Here is a 27,114-nt window from a genome sequence, read left to right on the forward strand (position 1 = left end):
AGCTTTGGTGCTTTACTCAACAAAAACAATTTTCTCATTTTTAAAGGCCATGCCAAGTATTCTAACAACTGTAGCTACAGATCATGTAACTGAAAACCTTCCTAATGTGAGCTTGAGAATTTTTACTAGCTCTAAAAACAGCTGGTCATGAACACACTAGTCAGAAAAGAATACAAAACAAAACTAGTAAAAAGAGTGTTGATTGCTAGCTCTCTCACGGGTATTTTTAACCATTTCTTAAATATGTTTTGCCTGTCTAGAAGTGAGAATATTCACATTATTTATTTCACATCTATCTGGGAAAAAAATCCCCTAAATTCCTAATGAAGTGCATTTGTTTTTGACCAATACTTCTAAAGTGAAACCTGGAGTATGTACTTACACAAAAAGTTTATTAATCTTGACTGTTCTAGGATGAAGCAAAACTCCTTGAAGACGAGACCTAACCTCAAAAATGTTTTTGAACAGGTTTCAGGGATCTGTCTTGTGTAGCTCTGTGTTTGCACAGACGTGCTGTGAGTGTAAAGGTGAGGCTGTGTATTAGAGAAGAAAGACCCTGACTCTGCTCATCCACTGAACTGGGTAAACATCCTTGCACTGATTTCAGTGCTTTTGGTCAGACTATACCAACCTGTTTGCTCATACAACCTAATTTGATTGTTAGCTTTGATTTTAATTGCTAAAATTCTTACTAAGTGGTACCTGGGTGCAAGTATTGATTAGGAACTAATACTTAACAAGGGCAATACAAAAATGTGATGAAAATGTCAGTTGTCAGGCACTGGCAAATGAACTTTTACTACATCTTTGCCAATTTTTGTGCACATAAGTCATGCACCTATTCACTGTGCCAAGCTCTATTAGACTACAGTGGTAAAGAGATAAACAAAATGTGCTTTCTGTTGCTGTCACTGCCTCAACAGAGAGAAGTGGATTTTTAATTTCCCAGACATTTCAATGAATAGTGGAAGGTTACTCTATAACTTATAAAACAGGATAAGAGAATGAACCTGACATAAAAGCCATTCCTGAAAGGCAGGAACAGTCTTAGTCAAACCATCCCTGGTCAAAACTAAACCTGCTCTTTAAGGTCTTCATCTCTCTCTATTTATGCTGTAGATGAACTGTGCAAGCTGGCAGCAATACTGCCTTCAAACCAAAATATAGCTCACCTTATCACTAAAGAAGAAGAGGAGTCCAGTGGTTCATAATGGTTCACAAGTATCTGATTGACCTTTCCGTGGCTGCTGAAAGGAATTGCCATATTGCAAATCTGATTGTCTCCCTGTAATCAGTCCTCATGGCAATTTCAGGGGGTATGTCTAAGAAGAGTCCCTGAATGCTTGAAATCCAATAAGGATATTGATTAGCACTAGTGACCTCTGCCAAGAAAGGTCAAAGGGAAAATTCTCTTTCAACTTCTCATCAGCTTTTAGCAAATGAGTGCCAGATCCCATGCTTCCAGCTTAGCAGCACCATGGAAACCGGTCCAGGTGAACTGCTTCCCATTACAAAAATCTGTGTTAATCACATGCATAAGGATGATAGAAACGCTCCCCGGGCTCCCCAGTGCAATGAAACAATGTGACTTAATGACATTTGCAGGATCTTATATAGAAAGGGAGGAAAGAATAGGATTTCCTTCAGAGATAATTAAGATAAAGAACAGAGACATCAGTAGGGTAAAAAAGAAGGTTAAAATAAGAAGTAAAAATCTATGCTGCTGATCTCAAGTTTTGCACCTTGGCCTTTCATATCTTTGCAATAATTTTCAAAGTGCTTCCCCAGTATAGGCCAGAGAGAATTTTTTATGAACTCCTGAAAATAGATTTAAAATTCACAAAGTCTCCTAACAACCGCTATGCTTCCTGCCACTCTGTGGTCGTTTTTCAGCGGAGAGCTGAGCAGGGCAGAGCAGAGCAGGGCTGAGCAGAGCCCAGCAGGGCTGAGCAGAGCTGGGCAAAGCCCAGCAGAGCTGAGCAGGGCTGAGCAGGGCTGAGCAGGGCCGAGCAGAGCCAAGCAGAGCCGAGCAGGGCTGAGCAGGGCTGAGCAGAGCCGAGCAGAGCCGAGCAGAGCAGAGCAGAGCCGAGCAGGGCTGAGCAGGGCTGAGCAGAGCCCAGCAGGGCTGAGCAGGGCTGAGCAGGGCTGAGCAGGGCTGAGCAGAGCAGAGCCGAGCAGAGCCGGGCCGAGCAGAGCAGAGCCGAGCAGGGCTGAGCAGAGCCGAGCAGGGCTGAGCAGAGCCGAGCAGGGCTGAGCAGGGCTGAGCAGGGCTGAGCAGGGCTGAGCAGAGCCGAGCAGGGCTGAGCAGGGCTGAGCAGGGCTGAGCAGGGCGGAGCAGAGCCGAGCCGAGCCGAGCCGAGCAGGGCAGGGCCGAGCCGAGCCGAGCCGAGCCGAGCCGAGCCGAGCAGGACTGAGTAGGGCTGAGCAGGGCTGAGCAGAGCCGAGCCGAGCCGAGCCGGGCCGAGCCGAGCCGAGCCGGGCCGAGCCGAGCCGGGCCGGGCCGAGCCGAGCCGAGCAGGGCAGGGCCGAGCCGAGCCGAGCCGAGCCGAGCCGAGCCGAGCCGAGCCGAGCCGAGCAGGACTGAGTAGGGCTGAGCAGGGCTGAGTAGGGCTGAGCAGGGCTGAGCCGAGCCGAGCCGAGCCGAGCCGAGCCGAGCCGAGCCGAGCCGAGCCGGGCCGAGCCGAGGCTGCCGCGGGCGCCGCGGTGCCGATGCCGCTCCGCTCCCCGGGAGCGCTCGGGGCGGGCTCGGCGCGGTCGCTCCCCGGTGCGGCAGCACCACCTGCTGGCGGCCGGCGCGCACTGCACCCCCCCGCCGCCGCCCTGCTCCTCCAGCTTCTGCTTATTCATCCTCGCGGATCCTTTATTTGTCTTGTAAGGCAAGATGAATGAAAACAGAGGCCACTTAGGCAGGGGTTGTGACATCAGCACTCAGGAACTCACAGGTGGATACACATTGCTGCAGCCAAAACACAGTCTGCTGTTAGAGAGCAGAGGAGGTGGAATAAATACATCCCCATGGCTTGGGAACAATTTTCTCACCTCCCCAGCAAGCACTCACACAATAAATATATTTCCAGCTCATGAAATGGGGAAAGATTTATCTTTTATCACTAATTTAAGCTCGCTGAAAAATCCAACTGGCTCTTTTACATAAGGAAATCGAATGGCTAAGTCAGAACATATTCTGGTAAAAATCAGCATAGCTCCAGGGACCTCCACTCGGGTGGATCAGAGCCAATTAACTCTGCCTTGTGTACAGAGGCCTGATAAGTAAGCCTGTGCTGGGGATTAAGTCACCCAAAAGAGCACAGACAAGGCCAACTTTTATCTGCTGCTGTTTGCGAGCAAAGGTGAAAAGACAGTTGGTCAAGTGAACCCAACTGGGCTGGAAGCCAACTGGTAAAACCTCAGTGACTCGGGCAGAGCCACTCCAGGTTCAGGTCTGCATAATGGGGATTGCAACCCAGCTTCCCCATCCAACCCCAAGCCATTTGACTGAGATATGTGTCCTAACTGGCGCTCCTAAATAACACTGCCTTGCCAGAGAGGCTGCATTCACATTCACGAGTTTACATCCATTTGTTTTATCCACTGTGATGGCAGATCTCAAACAAGCCTTTGCACTAGATCTCAATTTAGCTATTTTATCAGCATCCTCCTCCTCTCCTTTTTAAAGGCTACACAGACAAATGTCTAATAGTTCTGCAGTCAGTGCACGCCGACCTCCCACACAGGGGAGACGGAATTATCTCCATATTACTGTTCCTCACTTCTGCAATTTCTCCTTTATTTTTGAGATGGACCTGATTAGGCTGTCTCTAGCCTAAGGAGGGCTGTTTCTGGGTCTGCAGGGACTGGCACGTGCCTGGGGCTTCCAGATCACTGCACAATGCAATAAGTGGAAGCACAATAGCAAGTGGAAGCTTGGGTGAACCTCTCTGTTTCAGACAGACAGACTGTTTAATCTGTCCAGAGTTTAGTGACCGATAATGACTGACAGACTGTACTGTTAAAAACAAGAAAGGCCTTATTTGCTCTTACCTCCCCTTAGTTTTGAATTTCCAAGAATAAAAGAGCTACTCTTCCCATGCCTGCTCGGTGTAAGGGGCTCTGCTCACTTTAGAAACCTTTTCCTACACCCATCTCCACAGAAAGTTGTTCCTGAGCAGGGTGCCAGACAGGGGTATGGCACTGCAGATGTTCTACCAGTTCCCTGGGCAAAGGCATTCACACCTCCCTGTCCTGCTGCTCCTCACCATCAGACACTGAAATTCTTTTCCAGATGCTACATGCTAACAGTCCAATCATCCTGAAATCAGGCTAAATGCCCACATTTTCCTGTCCTCTCTTTTATACTATTGATGAATTTACAGCACAATGTTCCCAGCTACATGGCTCTGCTTTTCTCTTTTTTCCTTTGTTACATTTCATTCCACTTCCATTACTCCACTTCTTGAGGTTGCCTGGCCCTCTGTGTAGCATATCCTGACCCTCCTTTACTAATGGTGTCCTCTAAATGCTACCAGCAATTTGCATAACAGTGTCCCTATCCTCGTGCTGAGGACATGAACCAATATATTAAAGCAGGATAATTTTTAAGACTAACCTAAGATATCTGGGAAACATCACTATCAATTTTCCACCAAGCTGATATGTTTCCTTTTTATAGTACATATTTTTGTGTCTCCTCTTTAGCCAGCAGAATTGTAACATATAAATAACATCTTTAGTAATTCCCCATATAGCAGCTATCAGATACTAAAGCTTAGGAGATCCACCACATTTTCCTATGAAAATTGATTATCTTAAAAATAGTAGTGTGACATGGCCCAAAAATAAAAGCTTGCTACATTTTATTCCACTCTCCTCTGTCTGTCCATCCTATCCTTCCTCCCTTATTATTCTTCCCTCCAAAGTCTATTCATAAGTCTTACGTGTTGCTGTTACAAGTCGAGCAACCCTGTTGTCACTGCTTGGGAATACAGTGCATTTTTTATTTGCTGTTCTCCAATCACAAGCCTGAGGTTCTGCTTGCTCATTCTCATGCCCAGTCTGAAAGGGTTCTCGTACAAAAAGTGCCTTGTCCCCCATGCCCACTTCTTTCCATAAAAGTGTACAGATTTTGCTGTGCAAATACAGATTTTGCTGTGACATTTTCTCTCTTTCATCTCTGCCAATGGCTTTTTAGGGAAGTGGCAAGCAGGCAGTTTGTTGCTAATTCCTTTATGTTACGTTTGGAACAAGGCTACAGATCGTCATAAAATGAAAAGATGCAAAAGGTTTATGTACCACTGTCATCAGGCTCAAATAGACTGGGATTGTCTCTTGGATGAGCCACAACTCCTCATGTGTGTCTGCAAAGATGTAGTTCTTTCCAAGACTCTCTCCTCTGTTTAACTCCCACCCAGCCTTGGGTCTGCTCACAGAGGCCAGCAGCCTCCAGCACTGACCCCAAACAGTGTGGGCTTGTTTTGGGGAGATACTGATTCCCAGGAAGGAAATCAAGGCCTCTTTCTTCCCCAGCACAGGACTTGCAGGCAAGACCCCTGCCACAGGTTGAGGTCACAAACTTTTGGTATTTCTTAGTCCTTCCCCTTTGCTCTTGTCTTGCCAGCCAGGCAGTAATTGTTTTCAAAAGAACCCCACAGTACCTATCACCAGGTGCTTCCTCCTGCTAGAGAGGATTCTAAGGCTGTCTCCACTCATTCTCATTTATTTATAATATTTTTATACAATTCCCTCTCAGACTTCTCCAGTGAGATCAGGCTCACCTGAAAGTGTATATATGCATTATTTATCCCTGTCTGCAGTTAAACCTTCAAGGCCAATGTAGATTTTTTGCATGAGGTCCCAAAAATATAATAAAGATTGAGTTAAAAGAGGCTGACTGTGAACTTCTTATTGCATCACAGTATGATGGTCTGAGTATTTACTAGAGAAAGAAAGTGGTTTGATGTTGACTTAAATGTTGTCCATTAACTTATTTTCCATCTCCCATGTTTCAAACTATGCTGAAACAGAGTATTTGTTCCTTTGGAGAACATGTTGTGTAAACTTCTGATGAAAAGTAAATATTTTCTTTGAAGGAAATGTTTATACCTGATCCAGTCTGAAACATGGAAGCTACTACAAAGGAGCAAATAAGGTCTCGCTATTCTGACATCACTCAGTTTAGGTAAACAAATATGACAGCCAGTATCACATTAGGAATAGCTTTCAGGTAGTCACTGGTTTTAAACCTACTGGGAAACAGATTAATATTTAGGGCTATATTATCCCCCCTTTAATGGCATATGTACCAATATGGTTGTAATTTTCTTCTATAAGTTGTGCTTAGAAATGTTAATATTTTAACAAATTCAGCATTCTTGTGCCTGAAACATTAATCCACATCACAAGCCTTACAGTAAGGCCAGAAAAAACAGAATTCTTATCCTTGACCACCAGCAGCTTTGAGTAGTCTTGTACGACCTTCAAGCTAAGGCAGTGCTTGTTGTCTGTTGATTTCCAGATGCTTCACAAGCAGGTATTCCGCTTCTCCAGAGTGGTGTCACCCCTGTTCCACATGCACAGGAACTGAAGCTGACCCAGCTGGTCCCTCCAACCACCGCTGTAGTGCCGGCGACAGTCTCGCTTGGTGACGGCAGTTTGCCCAAATGATCTCCAGAGATCCCTTCCATAAATTTTTTGTGATTCGATGACTGGACTGGTTAGATTGTCCAGGTTCCCCTCTGGCGGCTGTTGTTTCCCATGTGGCTGCACAGCCCCTCGCAGGATCTCCGTTAACCCAACTCCTGGAGTTAATCTCCCAAAGAACCGCCCTCACCACAACGAATGATTCATCTTCTGATGGCAGAACTCCCGGCATCACCGCCCTGCATGGTTGGGTGAAGGAAGGAGCAATGCCAGGGGAGGGTGAGAGCCTGTGGCCAGGAGCAGGGAGCGGCACCTCCCCTTTCCGGGGCAGTTAGCAGCTACACCAGCGACCCGAAACGTCAACCCGAGCCTTGGGGACAGACATGGGAATTGAGCCTGCTCCGTTCTCCACGCCTGCCCCGCTCCCCCAGCTGTCACAGTGCCACAGGTGTGGTTGAGTACCTCTGATGGACATCTGCCAGATTGCCCCGGGTTCGCTGCGGTTGGGAACATTAGCCATGGGTCTTGGCATTTGGACTGCAGGCACAGAGCCGTGGCTGAAAACAGTTGGCAGGGGCAGTCCCTGAGCCTCGTGATTAAAATCTGTTAGTAGCACCATCTCATCAATTTTCTGCCAGCATGTTCACCATCTTGCTGAAGGTACAAACTCCTGCATCATGAATATGCCTCTCTGGGACATGCCACTTGTGCACGTTTTCCACAGCTTTCTGAACACCAAAAATTTTAAGCATTAAGAGAGTTTGGCAGCAGGTAAAATGTCCTTAAGCCCATGCATAGCACCTCCTCTAGTTTCTAGCTACTCTGAAGTATTTTTTATTTGTAGGCTTGGGTTCTTCTGCCCTAATAGCTTATCTTCAAAAACATGCTCTTATTTCAGATTCAGTTTCTTTGACCTTTGTTACACAGCAAACTTGAACTTCTGCTCTAAGAAAGCCTGTTCATCTCTTCCTGTCTTCTTCCATAAGCTTCCCGTAGTACTCTGCAAGTCTGTTTAACACCATCTTGTTATCTCTTTTGCTCTTGGAATTTTCCATTCTCTAGTGCATTCAAAGTTGCCTAAACTGGTTTCCCAGCTCAAGTTTTCCATTTGAATGTGAGTACAAACTTCAGTGTTAAGTATCCGACATTGTCCCTAGTCTGAAGGGCCAGGCCAGTAATAGTTTTTTAAATATCTACAAAACTTTACATGCTGGCTCTTCTAACCAGATTAGTTTCAGTGGAATTTAGTGGGCTTTCCTATTTTTCCCTCCTACAATTCCTTTCACAGGCTTTAGTTGCTGAGAAGTTTTAATTTGTGGAATCCAAGGTCACAAATATCCCAAGATCTCCACTCCATCTCCCTGCTCTGCCCAAGATACCAACCTGTCTGGCTCATTGCTCCTGTGTTTTCATCATGGGCATTGTTGCACCTTCTCCAATGTCTCTGGTAAATATAAACTGGATGGGGACAAAGTGGGAACTGGAGATGGAAACAGCTATTTCAGAAGCTATTTCTGCCCCCAAATAAGATATTTTGTGTTCAGCTCCAACTGCAGAAAGGGCCTTTGGAATAGGGGCATTTACTCCTGAATACAGTGCTGATCTGTTGGAACCAAGTGTTTCTTCTCACAGAGACCTACTTCTTATGGAATTATTACTTTTTCTGGATTTATTAGGGGGCATCTTTGGGGTGAGGTACAGTTGATTTCAGAATGTAGAAGAAACAAAGGGCATATATTCCTTACAGAGCAAACCATCATTTACTGAGAAACACATATTGATCCTAGCAGTTGGACCCTACTGTGACCAAGATCTGTAATCCCTATTAGTTTATTACTTAGACATGCAAGGAAAAAGGGTTTTCCTCCCTCATTACTGTCATAATACAGCAGAGGAATTGTTCATTTCTTACTGACTTAAATTTTCTTTTCAACAAAACTGTATAGAAATTATTTAATCATTCATCCTCTATTTACCTTTCATATCAAAGCAAAGTTAGCATAGGCAGCTTCATGATGCATATAAAATAAATCCCAACAGAGACCATTCCAGGATTTTAGGGGAAATTATTTGTATCATTATTATTCTACCGGCTGCCTGCAATTTTCATCTCAAACCCAATACATTTTCCCCCCAGTATCTGCAATGACTTCCAAAATTATGCAGATGATTATTTTATTAGCATGTACCCAGATGGTAGACTGCCAGGCACAGTTACTGTCATTGCATGTAGCTCTCTGTAATGCAAGAATTACTATGAAAACAGTGCATTTGGCCACTGGTTATATAAATAAAGACCAAAGCAACAGTTACAAACTCAATTCAAACAAAATCAATAAAAGGTATGAGAATCATCAGACTAGTAGCATTAGACATAATGTTAACGCTAATCTTTTCATGTCAGTCTAGCCCAACACTGAGTTGTGGGAAATGTCTGACAGGCTTCTGCCCCATAATGTCATTTCTCATCGACTTTATTTAAAGTCAGCTCTATTTAAAGCAGTTCATCACGACTCCTGCAATTTACTCTATGGATATACCTTAGACCACACCTGAAAGACAAGAACCTAAGAGCAGAGCAGACTGGAGTAAACAGGGAAAAAATACACATTCACTTTAAAACATCATTTTTGTGGCAATCCCTCTGAGACATTTGCCACACTAGACTGGTAGTGATGTTTATTCCAATACTGTATTTTGTACAAATGAAATGTTTGTCTCTTCCTACCTCCAAGGGATACAGTTTGTAAAATCATTTTGGATATGAAAAGCCCTGTGAGGATAAAGTACTCTGTGTACTGTAAGATCACCCAGTGAGTACAAAGCCCCAGAACTGTGTGGCTGCAGAGAGCACTGTGCAGTGGGGTTGGATGGGCTGCTGCTATCAACAGTGGCTGATGAGCTGCCACGTGCAGCAGGGGCCAACACAGCCTTGGGTATGTCAGCATCCATCCTCACCCTGGGGCTTTTCAACTGCTGAATACTCCCCTCCTCCTCTCCTTGCTTTGATTTCTTCCTCTGGTGCCCTTCTCATCTCCACAGTTCCTCTCAGCAGCTGTGGACTCCTCTCTTCTGGCACTTTTCTGACACAACAGTGACCAACTAGCCTCAGGTGGTTTGCCCTTACTTAGTCCCCAGACGAAGAAGTATTTTACCCTGCCTGGGCATAAGGATCAAATAAGCTGGAGATTCCTTCCCTCACTGGATCCTGGAGACCTACCTCTCTTCTCTGCAGCTCATTGTGCAATGCACTCCACAGACAGATCACTGTGGGGGAATGTGATGGCAGCAGAAGTCACCTGGCTCCTCTGTGACATGTAGGTGGAGAACTGTGGCAGCGTTTGCTGCTTGGAACACTTCTCCCCATCTTCTTCAGGAAGAGGCAGAAGGCTACCAGCTTAACCACATGGGTTAAGGCATGCCCCAAAAGTGTGAAAACATAATCCACAAGAGCAGGAGTTAGCATATCAAGGAGACAGCAATCTGAATACACCTTACACTGTTTCAGAAATCTGTTCTCTATCTGTTCAGGCACGGGTGGGAAGACTGTACTGTTGGATCTGGACGAGCTAGAAGCCAAGTGTTATATTAAAATCTGTGTGCCACAGGAGGCTTGTGAACACAGGTCTTTTGTTGAAATATACTCTATATATATATGTGTACAGATTGGGTTTAGCTTTACACCTTGATTCTTCTGGCACAGCTGTTCACATTAGGAAAGTCAAACATGATGACAGATCTGATAGCTGGCACTGTCTGATGCAAACATGGGAAGCAGGAAGCAAGAAAAATCAAAGAAGAAAAATGTGTCTCTCCTTTAATGCACAACAGCAAACACTCCAGCCATATTCTCGCTGAAAGGAATTTGATGTCTCGGTCAGTGCTTTGCCTAATGAGTTACCAACATCAATCTGTCATCATCTGTATTATTTGAAATGGCCTCTGCTGACACAAGGTATATTCATGTACTGGCCCTCCTGGGCACTTGAGAGTTCAAGTCCTGGGCAGTTTATACCACACTGAATGATAATGAAGGGTAACAGAATAATCATTGGCTTTCTTCTCTCAAGGGAAGGCAAGAATGTTGTTGCAGGGATCTCCCCCAGCCAAGAATGGCTTTTGATTACAGAGCTGGGAATATGAGTTATTTGTTTCTCTGTGCACAAATAGTCTCCAGCAATTCTTTGCAACAGTGCTTTAGCTCTCCAAAGCACATGTAGTGCATCTGTCCATCTGTCCTGGCATTTCCATGAGCTTGCTCCAAGTATCCAACTCTCAAAAACTCTGTATCAAAAGCCAAGGAAGAGATGAACACTGACAATAGGTGGGAATTTCAAGGAAAGGAATCCCCTTTTAGTGACTGTCTTTACCTGCTCCTATAATACACACACAACATTACACAGTCATCTTTAACATCTTTAGCCATACTCAGAAAATCACTGTTTCTGGAAATATCTTCTGAGTGAGATTTTAGATTGTAAGGTTTCTAACCAACACCCAGCAGTTGTTTCAAAACCCGAATCTTTAACTTGCGTCATTAGACGGAAGCTTCACATAAATTAAGCAAATAAATTGCCAAGAAACTTAATATAAATGACAACTATATTTTATTGGTCTGAAGTTTGCAAAAGATCTTGTTTCCTTTCAGAAAGTACCTGGCAGTTGCAACACCATAATCCCAGTCAAGCCTTATGCTCCCATGTTAATGCACACTTAAACTACAGTTGAGCTATAGGTGAGTTACATAACAAGACAAATAACAATGTTTGACACCAGTATTGCCATCATTTCTCTTAGGAACTCAAAGGTTTCAAGATGTATGAACTAGACCTCACCTCCTCTTCTATAAAAGTAAATATTATATGTTCCCTTTTGTCATTGAAAGTATTTCATGCAGCTACCCCAAGGACAGTCTTAAGACAGACTTGAGTATGATCTACAGGATGGTTTCTTTGCTCCTCACATATCCCAAAATGAAGGCAAGAGTTAGGAAGAGGCCAGATAAGACTGTTTTCAAAGGAATGTTTCACACCAAACTGCTTTTGGTAAGCGAAGAAGATAAGAGTCCCTAGAGTGGCATTGCCATGTGTGCCCTTAAAGGCAGATTAAGAAAATACCTGTCAAAACAGAAATGTGGCAGATAAAGTCACCATTTCAGCTGATTTTCAAACATTTTACCTTGTGAAGTCCTAAAATTTTTCAGTGTAAGTGCAGCCATCCCTATAACAAGAATGGGTTTAAAAGTCATGTAACACTTTAGTGCAGATAATGTGACAAGGGGCAGCTCCTCAGACCCTGTGAGAACTCAGAGAGGTGATGGCCTCAAGGACAAGCTCAGAAGTGGGATTCTTTCTGAAGAGAGTGCAAGAGACATATCTGTCAGTGACAAGGCTGAATGGCTCAAAGAGATGGTGATGGCAGAAGGGACAAGGTGAGATCCAGGTGAAAGTTGAGTGAGAAGGTCTGGTCTTGGCCAGGGCCTTGCAGATGCGAGGAGAAAATTGAGCTTGATGTTCCTGTGAATGGGGAATCACTTGGAGAAATGATGAAATACAGCCTTGCTTAGGGAGTAGGACCAATGGCAGAGGAAGTCATCACATGGAGATAATCACAATGTGAACATACTGAGCTACAGTGACAGATAAAATAGGGATTTCAGATACATTTGACAGGAAGGAAATTATGCTGTAGACCCAGAGTAGTTGTGTTAGACAGGAGGATTCAGAAAAACCCAAGATCCTCTTCAAGAGACAGAAGAATGAAAATAACTAATGGGAAAACTAGAGATTTACTGAGACTAATGCTCAACAGAACAGCAGAGGGAACATGCCAGGGGCAAAGGCTGAGATGCCCAATACAGAACCTTGTAACCTCACCAAAGCAGTTCTGTGAGTTCTCTTTGCCTGTTTTATTCATAAATCTTTAAATACAAAAGCCGTATTCAGCACTAGCTGTTCCATGTAAAATTTCTAACTGGCAACATTTAACGTCACTGTTTGGTTCAAAATTTCTGGGCTGAATGCAAACAAAGCTACAGCTCTCTTTCCTCTGGCATAACAAAACTTAACAAATTCACAGACATATCAGGAAAAAGTGTTGACACGCACCTCCTTATAGAAAAGTGACACTGGATGTTGTTTTTAATCAGCCCATGATGCTCACATCCACATCTCCCTTTCTCAGACACACTGAGGAGGAGGTCACCTGGGCACTGGTGTGTCTGCTCTGAGAGCCTCGTGTTTATTGCTCCTGACAGCCCAGGCTCCCTGTCTGCTGAGAATCTGAGGCTGTGTAAATTAAGCAAGGAAAGCTGTAAGTGTAGTTACTTTGTTGTCATAAAAGTCATCCGTACTTTATGTCTAACATGCAAAATTTCAACTCCTTAAGCAGGAATGTCTATATAAATTCTTTCAAACTGCACTAACTTGGAAAGACCCACTTCCCCTGTTGCAAATGTGTTATTAATATATCGCCTCCATGCTATTAAATTAAAATGTCCCCCTCATGTTTCCGATCTTACTTCCAGATTTTTAGCCATGTGGCTGGAAGGCAGCAGAGAGTTGAATTAAATGGGTGATTTAGGGACATGTAGCAGTAAAAAAAAAAACCCATAGGACTTCATCATCTGCCTCACTAAAAATAAATAACTTTAATTTTTTTAAGACTCTCTTGCTTGTCAGAATTATGTAAATCTCACTGGGCTATTGATTGAGTTTGTCATGCCCCTGAAGGAGTGCTCCAAGCTGAGGAAGGATATCAGTTTGCCATCTTCCCACCTGCCATTGCCTAGCCCTGCCTGGAATAGTGTGGACCCTCCTGTCACTCATGCCAATGAGCCTCCAAATGGAAACACATGCACCATTTTCAAAACAGTAGCTCAGCATAAGTAGGGAACAATTTCATGTTCTCAGACTGCCACTGCATAAGAATGAATGTGCAATTTTTTCTACAAAACTCAGTGGAAAAAGCACTTACCTACAGTGCCAAGAGTGAACCTTGTTTCTCACATCAAAAATATGTCATTGCAGCTGAGCATGTGGGTATCCAGAGAGCACAGCAGGCTTCCCTTACACTTGCTACTAAATTTCAGGATTTAACTCAGCAAAGGAAGATAACATGTGGAGTTATCATGTGGAGTTCTCCATCAAAGAGACTAAAAGCATCATAGAACATGACAGCACCCAGACAAATTGTGCACTTACATCTTTAAAGATTCCTGTAAGTAGAGGGAATTAATGTGGCATGTTTCAATTTGTGTTTTTAAACTGGAGCCGTGTGTGTGTGAATACCCTGGTAATGCCAGGACAGTCACTGGCTCTCCCAGGGAGTGGAGCTGAAATTCCCTTGCTGTTCATGGAGATGAGGAGAGGTCAGAGTGACTGCAGGGCGTTTGTTTACTCAATGTGAAATACCTTGTTTCTGCCTCTGATCCACTGTTTGCTCCTGTGGTTCTGCCCTGAGTCTCTTCCCAGGTATCCTGCTCTGTTTGTTCTAGGTTCTGGTGTGAAGCAATGATCAGGGAACACCCATATAAACTGGAAGAACAAGCTATAGCATAAGAACATAAAACCAAAACCCCCCAAATCTCCTTCCGCAGCTGCTAATCTCTGATTTCACAGTTGCCACCTATCCATCTCCAGCACAGCTTTCCCACACCCATCAAATTGCACAGGAATGATACCGAGAGAACCATGACATCCCTGCAGGGCTGAAGCAAAAATATCCCACTGTTTAGAGTTGCATGGCAACATAAATAACTTTGACCTCCATAAAAGGGTAAAAAAGTATAACAAATTTAGGAAGGGGGGGGTCTCCCATACCAGGTCAGTGTAACACAGGGTAAGTCAATCAGGGGATTGAAAACCCTCAACTCATAAAACTGCTCTTGGTGCTGATTGCAACATCAAAACACAGAGCTGGGAAAATGCGGAAATGGGGAGGAAAATTTAAATCAATCAAAAACTTCACTAAGACAAAACATCTTATATAATCTTCCCACTGGGAAGAGAAGGAGAATAGACTTTCATGTAACAAGTGCTAGCTTTGTCAGTTGATGTACTTCTGGAAGGCACTCAAGTATTTCAGTGGCATAGACAATAGAAGAGCAAAATAGCACAAGAGAGAACAGAACAGAAATAGACTTGGTTGGCTTTGTCTGGAAGAGCTGGTCAAAAATTAAAATTTCCATTTCACTAAAAATTTCAAAATTCTTGACAACTTTTATGCTCTTTCAAAGGAAAAGAAAAATAAAAGCAATGCAGTTTTTAAAAAGAAATTCTAACCAATGAAAAATGTCTCTGAAATAATAAATACTAAATCCAGAAGATCAAATTTCAACCCTCTCAATTTTCCTACATTTCTGATAAGTCCAGGAAATAGTCTTATCTAAGGTTTTACTGACTGGCATCTGGTTTTCCTGACTCTTGGATTCCTCTAATGTTTTGAATACATGCTTATACATGTGATACCAAACAGTTTTACAAAATTCAGTGAGTTATTTCAGTTCACAGAATTAAAAGAGAAAATAGCGATTTTTATCCTACAGTTGAAAGAAAATAAAGAATTATAGATTAACATCAGCAAAGCTGACTGAAAAAGAATCTCTAGTTGGACACCCAGGACTAGAGGCTCTCAAATTAGAAGCCATGTCTGCACACTTTATATCTCACAGTAAGAAATTTCTCAACTGCAAATAGCATAGCAAGCTAGGGCACCTGGTCAGCCTTCCTTCTCCTAAAGACTCTCATATTTAACAAAAATAAATTAATTTACATATAATATTCTACTATTACAATCCAGTAAAACTGTTCAGACTTCACAGTTTTTCTTCAGCCTGAAATTCCTGTTACAGGGACAATGGGGGAGTCGGATTGAAGTGATTCTGAGCCAATTTACATCCGCTGAAGATTTGCCCATGTAGTGGAAAGGGGCCAATAAGACTATGCAAATCAATTAGTCTAATTTGTCTTGAGGTTTTTCTCAGACCTCTATGGGTTTTCACACACTTTATTTTTAAATGTTGATTATACTGTCATTTAAGGGAGCAATATGCTGCTCTGACAAGATGGGTGACTTTAACTTTCTGACATTTTCCCTGCAGACATTTTCTTGCCTTTGCGTGCAGGTTTCTGAGTAGGTGATGGCTATATAGAAGACAGCCCTGATGTTCCAATATCTTGTGAACTCGATGATCCAAAAGTAATGTACTTAATCAAGTGTAAAGCAAAAGGTGATTAAGTTTTGCAGTACTGTACAATGCCTGACTGCTCAGAAATGCATCTTTTGATGTGGTGCAGAGAATTGGACCAGTTCTGTCTGCTTTACCAAAAAATGACGTTTTAGTAATCTGAAAAGAGAGCCTCAGAAATCCCCACAAGTGTTTAACTTTGATGTGAAGCTTTAAAAAGATGATATTTATCTGTTTGCTTGGTTAATTTGCTTGAATTTTAAGCTCAGGAAGGTGTCAGTTTGACATCTAGGGAAGTGGTTCTTTGCTTTTTTCCAAATGAAGTTGAACAGGGGCAGCAAGTTTCCAATCATCACTAGCTGTTCCAAGCATCCAACCAAAAAAAAAAAAAAAAAAGAGAGAGAAAGCAAAATAGAAAACCATCAACTCACCTTTCCATTGTGGCTTATATGAATTATTAAGAACTGAGATTCAGTGGAGCCTCAATTTCTGAGCATAGAATCAATACTATATTTTATATAACAAGTGCAGTAAACCCAGCTTGTTCTGCTCCCATTGCAGTGAAGCCTTGCCAAGTCTCTCAGGCAACCTAATTCACCAGGGCCTGAGTCTCACACCACTGATGTGAAAGGTGGATTAAGGTGGATTGAAAACTGGCTGAACAGCTGGGCCTGGAGGTGCTGACCATGGCACAAAGTCCAGATGGAGGCCAGCAAGCAGTGGTGCAGCACAGGGGCCAATACTGGGCTCCAGTCCTGTTCAACGTGATCTGGGTGATGAGCAAAACTGGGAGAAGTGACTGACATGCCACAGGGTCATGCTGTCCCTGAGAGGGACCATGAGAGGCTGCAGAACTGGCTGACAGAAGCCTCACGAATTTCAGTGAGAAGTCTGAAATCCAGCCCCTGGGGGAGCACATGTAGGAAAACATGCTGGGCCCCACCTAGCTGGAAGGGTTGGCAGAAAAAGACCTGGGGGTCCTGGCAGGCACCCAGCTGAGCCAGTGATGCTACCTTGCTGCACAGAGGGTTAACAGCAGCCTGAGCTGCACTGGGCAAAGCATGGCCAGCAGCTTTAGGGAGGGGATCCTTCCCCTGTATTCAGCACTGGTGAGGCCACACCTGGTTTCTGTGCCCAGTTCTGGGCTCCTCAGTAGGGCAGAGACAGGGACACACTGGGGACAGCGTGGCAAAAGGCCACAAAGGTAACTAAAGTACTGGAGCATCTCCTGTGAGGAATGGCTGAGAGGGCTGGGACTACCTAGCACAGAGAGCAGAAGGCCTGGAAGGACTTAATGGCTGTAAATACCAGCAAGGAGGGTACAAAGGGGTGGAGCAAGACTCCAATCAGTGATACCTGTGACAGCACCAGGGGCAATCAGCACAAACTGAAACAGAAGGTTCTGAACATCAGGAAACACACCTTGCTGCTAGAACAACCAAGCATGGGCACAGGCTGCCCAGGGAGGTTGTGGAGTCTCCTTTCCAGGAGAGAATCAAAATCCACCTGGACATGGTTCTGGGTGACTGTTTCAAGGTGGGATTGGACAAGGTGATGCCCAGATGTCCTTTCCAAAGTCAGCCATTCTGGGATACTGTGATGCTGTGAAAGACTTGTCACTTCTGTGGAGTTGTCACCTTCTGTGCAGGAGCCCATGGGATGCAGCTCACTTTCTTGTGCTGTAAGAACTATTTGCAGCCACTACTGCAAATATAGGACAATGTGTTACTATGTCTCAGGCATGAAAGAGGGAGTATAGGTCTGCCCTGAGTTCAGTGAGAAGTTATCTCTGCAATTATTGCCTCTTGAGTGAGGGTGCTGCAAAAAGGCCAGCTGTGATGGGCCACAGGTCTGCAGGGAACTGACACCAGCAATCCCACTTTCAGAGGGAATAATTAGGCAGATGTGTGTCAGTCTGTACCCAAAAGGTGAAAGGCTCCTTTGTCATATTACCTGTACCCAAACGACCTGATTGCATTTTTAAACTCCTTTCCCAAACATAAAAACCAAACACAAATTTCTGCACACATATCACAAGTCACCCAAAACCTGCTAACTGCAAACATTCCACATTGCACTGAACATTAATAATCCTGTGGGCACATTTCTGATCCTCTGAACAAAGAAAGTCCACAGCCACCAAGAGGGGAAGGGCTTGAGTAAGCCTATAGAGAAACTAAGGAGAGGTACAGCAGGCTTCAAAGAATTTCCTTTTTGTCCTGCTTGGTAAATGGAATATGGAATGTGAGTGACAATGAAGAGGGAAGAAAGAAGACAATAAATCCTGTTTGCTATTTGAGGTTTTAAGTTGTTCTTTGAAACTGGAACCTGAAGTTGACTGAACTGGGTTATGTATTATATTGAGGAATATGTAGAGCTTGACTGCAGAAATGTTATACATCCTACAGTATTTGCAATTTGGAAATAGAAAAGATATAATCTAAGAAACTGAGTAATGACCACGTGAAATTTATAAATAATATTTTAAGTCCTTCACAGGAATGATTATATGTCACTCAGGTGAAAAACAATTTCAATCTGCACCTGGTGGAAGTTCACCTCAATGTTTCATACCACACAAAGGAAAAAGTGAATTAAAAGATTTACAGGTTAGAAACTGAACTGTACATTAACAGTAAAGAGTAAAATACTATCTTTCTAAATAAATTTGCTGTGATTCAAAAGATATCCACAAGGAACACTTAAAGTGTGTTTTTGGGACACCAAAACTTCATTCTTTAATTGTTCCAGGCCAAAGTCAGGAAAACAAACGATCATCCACACAACAGAACAAATAGCAAAAAAACCTGCTTCAAGTCATGGAAAAGAAACAAATCATGCTTAGACCAATTTTTTTAATGCAAGAGAGAGAAAAAGCCTTTCTTTTCCCCACAAATCTCTTCAATTTGCAAATCCTAGCATACAAAACACACATCGTGCCACACAACTGAAGCAAATCATCCAACATTTTTAGTCTCTTTCTATTCTCCTTCTTTATCACGTAATCTGTCCAATTGAACCATTTCTATTTATAGTGTTTTCTGTATTCATAGATTCTACAAGAGAGAGACATGACTCAAGACTGCTTCTTTCCCCAAAACTTTTACCCTCTCTCACAATGTCGTGTAAGCTGATGAGAAATACTTATTACTTAAAGTAAAAAAACAACTTCTAACCATGCTGAAGTCCTTCTATTCATCTCAAATCTGCAGATAGTTCCTCAGCTCTAAAAGTTACAACAGAGATTCAGACATGTTAAAGCTGAAAGGGACCTTTTTTGTTCTGCAGCCTGATCACTGCCCTGACATGGATGGCAGAAACCTGCTCTGAAATCCCTGCAGGAAAATCGTTTCTATTGGTTGAGCCAGACTGTCTAGCTAGAATATATCCAGCCAAAGTCATCTCACCTTAAATTAAAGATTGGAAATGCTGAACACATCATAGATGCTTTATTCTGCTACATAGAATATTTTTTTATCCTGTTACTCTTTTGTAAATATGTACACTGTGAATGTAAATATAAAATTGGATCCAGCATTCCGAAGCATTTAAGCAGCTAATTTTCCTCTATATTCTCCTTAAAACACTTTGTGGTCTTTAGGATCTTCTGCCAAATCCTCAAATCTGTACAACATATTCCAGAAACATCCCTACAAGATGCCTGTTTTGCAAAATAAAACTCCAAGAACTATTGGACATATTCAGATTATTCAGAGAAAGAAAGAGCTGATGCAAAGGATTTAGGAACTATGCCTCATTTCCTATTCCAAATAAATTCAGTAGCAAAAGTTGCTATTCAATTACATTTGCTGTTGAATGTGATCCTTAGAACTACTTAAAATTCCATTTTCTAAATTATCATGCTACTGATCTCACAATTTAGATTGGTGTCTGGTGAGATTTGGGCCCCAACAGAATGTGTTCTGTTTACAAGAAAGCTTAATTAGCATTAGCATCTCTACACATTTAACAGAAGGGATCACATTCCTCTTACATGGACACTATTTGTTTGGTAGAAGTGTCTGAAAATTGTGTTACATTTTTGCTGACGCTTTCTTCTTAAGCTGCTTTAGCGGACTTTGCAATATCCTACCTGATAAAATTTACTTTGGCCAAAATTAATCAGTCAGCCTGATGTCCTAACATTTACTTTTCTCTTTTGTTGTTTGCAATGCGTCTTGGAACTGGGACAAATATCAGGCGTGTGCTCATGTAAATCTGAGGTATGTACTATATAAATGAGGCCCCAGTTCTCGCTACCTAGCTACCATCTGAGCTGTATTCTTAGATCTTTATTTCTGAAAGGGATCAGTTTTCCTCAGGTGCCATGAAGGCACTAGTAGCTTTAATACTGCTTGTTCAGCTTCCAATTCACAAAGCTGTACCAGCAGCTCCCCCTGCTCCCTTGGGCTGTGATGACCCAGAATCTGAAGCAGCAGCTGAAGTTGCTGTGAATTATATTAATGGCCACAATCATCATGGATACAAGTTTGTCTTAAACAGAATCGAGGATATCCGTGTGGTACCCCAGGTAAGTGAGGAGTTTGCAGGCAGAGCGCTGTGTTCACCTGGGGGTGTCTGGAAATCACAGCACAAGGGCCTGGAAGGGCTGCATCCCCCCACATGGGGAAATCAGCATGGCTCTGTTGATTTAAATGGGGCAAGGACACCTGGTAGCAGTGGAGAATCCAGGTCACTGGAATGTATTTCTCAAAGAGCAGAACAGACAGGGAGGGGGAAATGTTCAGTTTTTGTGCAATGCTAGAAAGGGCTAGGTTTACAAATGCAGCATGTTTGCTACAGCAGATCATTCCAGGTGCTGATTCATAAACCCAGTAGCTAATCTGGAGAAAAACTGAGGATAATCTTTGAGATACAGGTAATTACTTACTGGCTAAATACATACCTATCAAAACTCCATGCTATTAGTGATTTTGTAGTAGGCATTAATTTTACCTAATGTCCCATTGAGCTGACAAGAGGTCTAAATGGAAATAACAGTGGCTTATTTTCTCTAGGATCTATTGCTATCATTGTGGGCATCTACAAAGGCCATAGAAATGGTCATGAATACGATGTATGTGCCATTTCAGAACCTTTGATTCTCTTAAAACATGGAAAATAGTCCCAAATAATGAAACTCCATGGCTGTTTCCTACTTGTTATGAAAGAGAAGATACCAAAAGATACATTTAGAAAAGACTACAACAGACATAAATGAGATTAGAAGTGTGTCCAGAGTCACCCACACAAAAACACTGGTGACACTGCTTTGCTCATATTAATGCTTTTACACTAAAATTACTTAATTAGTTTAAAAGTCAGAATCAGTCTTGGACCTAGGGAACCCCAGGAACTGTGTCTTATGTTACAGATGCAAAGGAACTGGTACAATACAGTGTAATTCCAATGGACCAAACAAGACAGGTCAATGTTCACTGGAATTTGTTTGATATCTGATTATAGAAAGCTTTTTCATCAAAAAGAAAGCTGTTGATTTTTTAAAACTACTGAACAACATAAAATTAACTTAAGACAACTGACTCACTACATACAAGCTTGACTTTCCAAAATTTGTAAGCCTGTTCCTTATTAGCTGGAATGAAATCAGTGTGATTATCTTGATTTACTCCAGATTTGAAGTCCTGGTTTTTTATGAAGTAAAAAGCAAAGACCTTTTCAGTTACTCTGGTGTGTACCTGGAGTCACCCATGACAGTCAGCAACAGAGACCCCTGTGCAGCCCCAGGGAAGAAATCTTGTGATCCTGTGTGAAGAAATTACATCAATTCCAATGGTTTAATTTTTTTTCTTTCAGGGGCCAAATAAGGATATCATATTTCTTGAACTTGACTTACTGGAGACTGAGTGCCCTATTCTCAGCCCTACACCTCTTGCAAATTGCACAGTGAGGAGCATTCTGGAACATGTGAGTACCTGAACGCTGCCAAAGGTGCATGTCCGATGTGTTGATGCCAGAGGCCAGGCTATCACCAGATTCCCAAGCACATGTCATATCCCTCTAACAGCCTATAACTCCCCACCACTTGTAACCTCCTTGCTGGCTTCACTGCCTCCAAGTCATGAAGGACTTCACTCCTGGATTTCTTTCATCTCCTGTTATCTGAAGAAGACAGATCTCTGTCAATGTAACATCCCACCTACAGTCCATGAGTGCTTTAGGGGCTCCAGATTCAGTCCCGTTGTTCAGCCCAGATGTCACTGCCTCATTGCCAACCACAGACAGGGCAGGCTGTGAATCTGTGCAAAAATACCCTTCCCTTGGCTACATGTGGGTTGTTACCTGGTGTAATTCCACCAAGCCACCTTTTCCTAATAACAACTGCAGATGAGCTATTCCCTTCAGATAGGGCTCTGCCTTCAAAGTAATGCTCAGCTGGAGTTTACTGGCCTCAGATATTTTGTTCTTATGCAAGTGTGATCCAACTGTGAGACGCTTTCCCTGACCAAAGCTGTGGAAATGTTGTCTGAGCCTGCTGTTTTCTAGAATGGGGCCCAATTCACAGAGCTCACTAAATATGAATCATGATCTACCCCTGTATTCGTCAGGGCTCAGATTCTATTTTCCATTGGGGGGGAGGTAACTCTAACTGTTCCCTCTTCCCAGTGCCTCCAGCTTTGCCTTTGACATCTCCTCCCTGCTGGATCATGTTGCTCACACAAGGCAGCACACTCTGCTGTTACCATGGCCACTGACCAGCTGAGATTAGTGAGAATGTTATCAAACAGCTCTGTGCAAGGTCTTAATTCATAAGTATTCATATTCTTTGCTCTATATGATAGACAAACCTGCACTAAATGTCCACAATCTTGCTACCCTGGTACTTTTGATACTTTTGAGATCCAGATTTGGATCCAGATTTTGTAGCTCTGATCTGCCTTTTACAAAATCACAGAATAAGGACATGCCTAGCAGTGCCTTTGCCCAGACCAACGTTGCCAGGAATGGTCAGCCAGGATCTTTTCTTTTTAATTTAGTGGCCCTTTATCAGAAAATCCAATTTATCTGAACAATATAACCCTTTGATTTTTGTCTCTCTCTAGGCAGTTGAGGGTGACTGTGATGTTAAACTGCAGAAGGTGGATGGGACATTGTCTGTACTTGCTAGCAAATGCCACTCACATGCAGGTAAAGGCTTTGTTCTGTAGGATTGAATCTAGAGGCTGGAGTATTTTTGTAGCAATGGTTACAGTTCAGTAGTTTTCTTATTCTAAATTGCTGGGTATAAATACAGCATAAAGCACAACAGTTAATGGGTTTACTAAATCCAGCCTCCTTTTCTGGTTTCATTCCCTTACAAACCCACTGTTTCTCTTTGCTCCTCCTTACTGTGACAATTAAGACACTGTAAGACTAACTGGGGAGCAAGTCCCAGATTTGAGTCTTTTCAGTCAGCAGTTTAACCTTAAGAATTTGATTCCTTGCTGGTCTGAATTTACTTGCGCTTATTGATCATCAGTCCCTTTGGCAGATGCAGCTTCGTTACTAAATCCAGCATTTTCAATGCTGCCATGGGAAAGCAGAATGTCTATTCTGTGTGCTCAGTGTGAGATCTCTTTGCTCTGTACGAGATGTCTTCAGTACTACTGTCAAAACTGATGACTGAAATAACACACATAAACACAACTCCAATAAGTTAAAATATTTTCATTTTTTCTACCATTCCCTGTGTGAGCTGAAGCACCTTTTCACTGGTGCCATAGGGAGGATTCCAGAAAGAAAATCTATGAAAAACTGAGTAAGTATAAAATGTGCTGCTGAAGTCCACAGCACTTTTCCCTGCAGAATGACTTGCACGGCCAAGTTGTGTGACACACTGCCATCTATAGCCTGCACTGGAAAAATTCCTGCCACTTTAATTTGGGACAGACTTTTAAACTGTGTTTTGTGTTACTGAATAGGTCTGTAATGCCTTTCTAAACAATTCACAATCTGATCAAAACATGATCTGTTCCTCCTGCAGACTCCAGTGAAGACATTCTCAAAGTCTGCCCTGACTGTCCACTGCTGGCAAGACTGAACAACACAGAGGTGTTAGAAACAGTGTCAGCTGCACTCAATGACTTCAACAGCAAAACCACTGATTCTTACCTCAGACTCCTCGAGATCGGAAGAGCCAAAATACAGGTAATTTCTAGAACTATGCCCAGCCTTTCATGTAAACATAATATTTCATCTGCAGTAATTGTGCTCTGCTACCTAGTTATGCTTGCAAACAGAGACAATTTGCTTACTCTAATTCGCCCTCCTGATTTGCTTTTAATTTCCCAACTATTATGTGTCATTTTAGCCACAGGATTCCCTTTCACTTCAGTGGGAGATGAAGCCACATTTGCCTTTTATCTTTTCTCAGCAGCTCTGCAGTTTCCAAATGCAAAGTCAGTTAAACAATTTTTTCCTGTTTTATCAGTATCACCCAGCGCACGTTGTTGCTACTGAGTTTGCTGTGGGTGCCACGAACTGCTCTGCAGAAGAAGCTAAAGCCAATGTGGGGGCTTGTCAGCTGCTGCCCGAGGATCAGTCTGTGAGTATGGCAGCACATCAGCCCTAATCTCCCCAGCTCTGAGGTAGAAAAGCAGCATCATGCTGGGATGTGCTTGCACTGGAGCAGGAATAGACCCCTGTGGGGATCAAAGTGCAAGAGATGTGTACCATCGTGATATGTTTTTCAACATATCATTCTTAAAGCTATATCACACCTTCCCTTTTCTCTGAGGTGTCTGGACTGAATTCAAATGGATTTGAATACATTTGAAAAAGGCTTGAGGGCCAGAGACAGAATATTTTTAATTAATGAGATAGATATTATTGTTTATTGTTAAAATGAGCACCTGGGAAAATCAGGCTCTTTACACTGGACAGCACACAGTCACATTACAAAAAAAAGCAGTTTCTCCCTCCTATAATTCCAGTGCACTCAGTTCTGATATATATGCTCTTCAGAATTATACTGTATACTTTATCATGCTAAATTATTCTGTTTCTGATGAAACAGAGTCCTAAGCAGTTTTAGGAGGTGGAAGCTCTTTACCTAGATTTTATACTCTTTCCCTCCCTCATATCCAGACATATAAAGGATCTTACTGTAGAAGAATACAGGAGTTTCCCTTATTTGCTGCTTATTCAAGTAAAGAGCTTGGCTTTTGAGCCCAGCAGGTTAAAAAGCAAGTACTTTACTGCTCAGATAAAACATGAGAAGTAGCCTTTTCTAAATGTGCTGAAATTAAAAATTCTAATTCAGCTTTCTTCTATTTTCTAACAATTTTCTCTTGACTGTGTTCTGCTTTGCCAGAATTTTGGTTTCTGCACAGCAGTGTTGGTAAAAAGTCCCTCACAAGACCTTCAGGTGAACTGCCAGTTGTACGGACATCAGGTACCAGCTCCAGATATTTCCTTGCTTTCCTGGTTATTCTAACCTACTGGTACTGTTACAGGCATCATCTTGAGTTTACTTCTTTCAGTAGATTTCATTAGACACCTGTGATCACTTAACTTTATATACCAAAAGCCAAGGTAAGGTAGCTCCTGATTTTCCTATGGATTTCTGTGCTTGGAATTAAGTTATGTCTGCCATCCATGCTTGATACAATTTGCCCTCCTGACCATCTGGGAGATTCACGTGTATAGCAGGGCAAAGGGAACCAAACTCTGCTCAGCTAGAGGGATGTGGCAGATAAATGTAAAACAGAAATCAGCATTGTGAGGCTTTTAGTGTTTAGACATGAGTGAATCCAGAGACCTTATCCTGCACTGCTGTAGCAAGGGGAGAGAAACATACACACTTGACCTGAGTACTCTCCAGGTATTTTATCCTACATTTGGTCTCAGGAGGACTAGGTGGTGGTTGGATACTTCCTATGGACAACAGCTTTTGGTAACTCAACAGTAATTAGCTGTCTAAGAGGTATATGAAAGAGAAAATGAGACAGCTGGTCTTGAGTGTTTCGCCAGCTGTGCAGGTGGCCCTGAAAGATCATATAGCACAGAATTTGGTCCTAATGATTCACTGGCTATAAAAATGTGTTCCTGGATTCCTGTGCATGTGTTCCAGTGCAAATCAAACTTCTGTGATAGTCAGGAGTATTTGAACCTGGGTTGCAGACCTATAGCTAGTTAGGAGCAGGGTACCCAGTTAAGGCACCAATTACCTGTACGTCACCAGCCCCACATCACTGAAAACCAACATGACCCATTTTTCTTTTCCAGCCTGGAGTTACCTACATTCATCCAGGTCAAGACACATCAGCAGGACTGGCACCCAGTGCTGTAGGCGTCACAAACCATAATCTTGCGCTTACCCACAATAACCCTTTTGCATCTGAATCCAGCTCTTCAGAAATTTTGCGTTCCAGGCTCTCAGCAAAACCACTAACAAAGAGAGCAGTTGCAGAGGCTGCTCAGCATGACAAAGTACCTCGGCCAGTTGGCTTTGTGCCTCGTCCTCCTCCCTGCCCTGGGAAGATTCGTCATTTCGATATCTAGGCTGTGTTTCAGACATGCAATGCATCCAAACTGAGGGATGAGCGCAGCAGCAACACACAGACCACAACATCGAGTACAAATAGATGAGAACACTTGACTCTGAGCCTGAATGAATTTTACCCTCTAGAGAGCAGAGTCATGCTCAGGGTCTTGAAAGGTCTGCTCCAAAATGTAGATGATTGCAACAAACAGCAGTAGTTTACTTTACATAGAGGGATTATATAGTTAAAATACAGAAAATATTGTTTCAGTGAAACTGTTGTAAGAGCTGTACAACAGTTGTAGTTGCGATGGAAACACCACCTGAAAGGTTAGTTCACAATAAAATGTTCAATGCTTTGCTACCTTCTATCTGCATATATTTTCATTTAGTTGTAAGTATCTCCTTCACAGCATTATGAGTCATATTCTAGGCTTGATTTCAAAAACATTAAGCTCCTGTACTTCTCATCAGCTTCGCTGGAATGTGTGGGTGCTGAGCACTGCAGAAAATCAGGTCAGTCCTCTCTTTTGATCACACACCAATAATACTAAAGAAGTGGCAGGAAAAGAAGTATTTTCCCCTTCCTCCTATAATGTTTCCTACCATGTACATACTTTTGATATCCGCCAGAGATATCTCAAAACTTTTGGACATGGCACAAGAGAATCCATGTCTATGGAAAGAACAGAGAGTCAGGACACACTCATTGCTGGCAGGCTGAAAGCATCAATCTCTGCAATACGTGTGTATTGTCTGTCTTCCAGCAGACACACAGGTGCAGTACAATCATGGGGTCCTGCATGGT

General features: G+C 42.8%; 1 protein-coding gene and 1 long non-coding RNA gene across 2 annotated transcripts in view; one reads left to right on the top strand and one right to left on the bottom strand.

Moving 5' to 3' along the window:
• The window catches only part of LOC117000553, a 118,980-nt gene that overhangs the window by 35,318 nt on the left and 56,548 nt on the right, over positions 1 to 27,114 (bottom strand). The window lies entirely within an intron of this gene.
• On the top strand, positions 20,151 to 26,675 carry AHSG (alpha 2-HS glycoprotein). The gene is made up of 7 exons (XM_033068214.1): positions 20,151 to 20,354; positions 21,641 to 21,751; positions 22,888 to 22,972; positions 23,808 to 23,971; positions 24,255 to 24,368; positions 25,137 to 25,217; positions 26,051 to 26,675. The coding sequence occupies exons 1-7, from the start codon at positions 20,151 to 20,153 to the stop codon at positions 26,324 to 26,326; spliced, it is 1,035 nt and encodes a 344-aa protein (XP_032924105.1). The 3' UTR covers positions 26,327 to 26,675.

Source organism: Catharus ustulatus, chromosome 10 (genome assembly GCF_009819885.2).
Source record: "Catharus ustulatus isolate bCatUst1 chromosome 10, bCatUst1.pri.v2, whole genome shotgun sequence".
Taxonomy (NCBI): Eukaryota; Metazoa; Chordata; class Aves; order Passeriformes; family Turdidae; genus Catharus; species Catharus ustulatus.

Excerpts from the sequence above, each read along its gene's own strand:
- AHSG (XM_033068214.1), top strand. The coding sequence starts at position 20,151 with ATGAAGGCACTAGTAGCTTTAATACTGCTTGTTCAGCTTCCAATTCAC. Across the intron at positions 21,752-22,887 it reads TGAGGAGCATTCTGGAACAT|GCAGTTGAGGGTGACTGTGA; the intron begins GTGAGTACCTGA and ends GTCTCTCTCTAG. Across the intron at positions 24,369-25,136 it reads TGCTGCCCGAGGATCAGTCT|AATTTTGGTTTCTGCACAGC; the intron begins GTGAGTATGGCA and ends CTGCTTTGCCAG.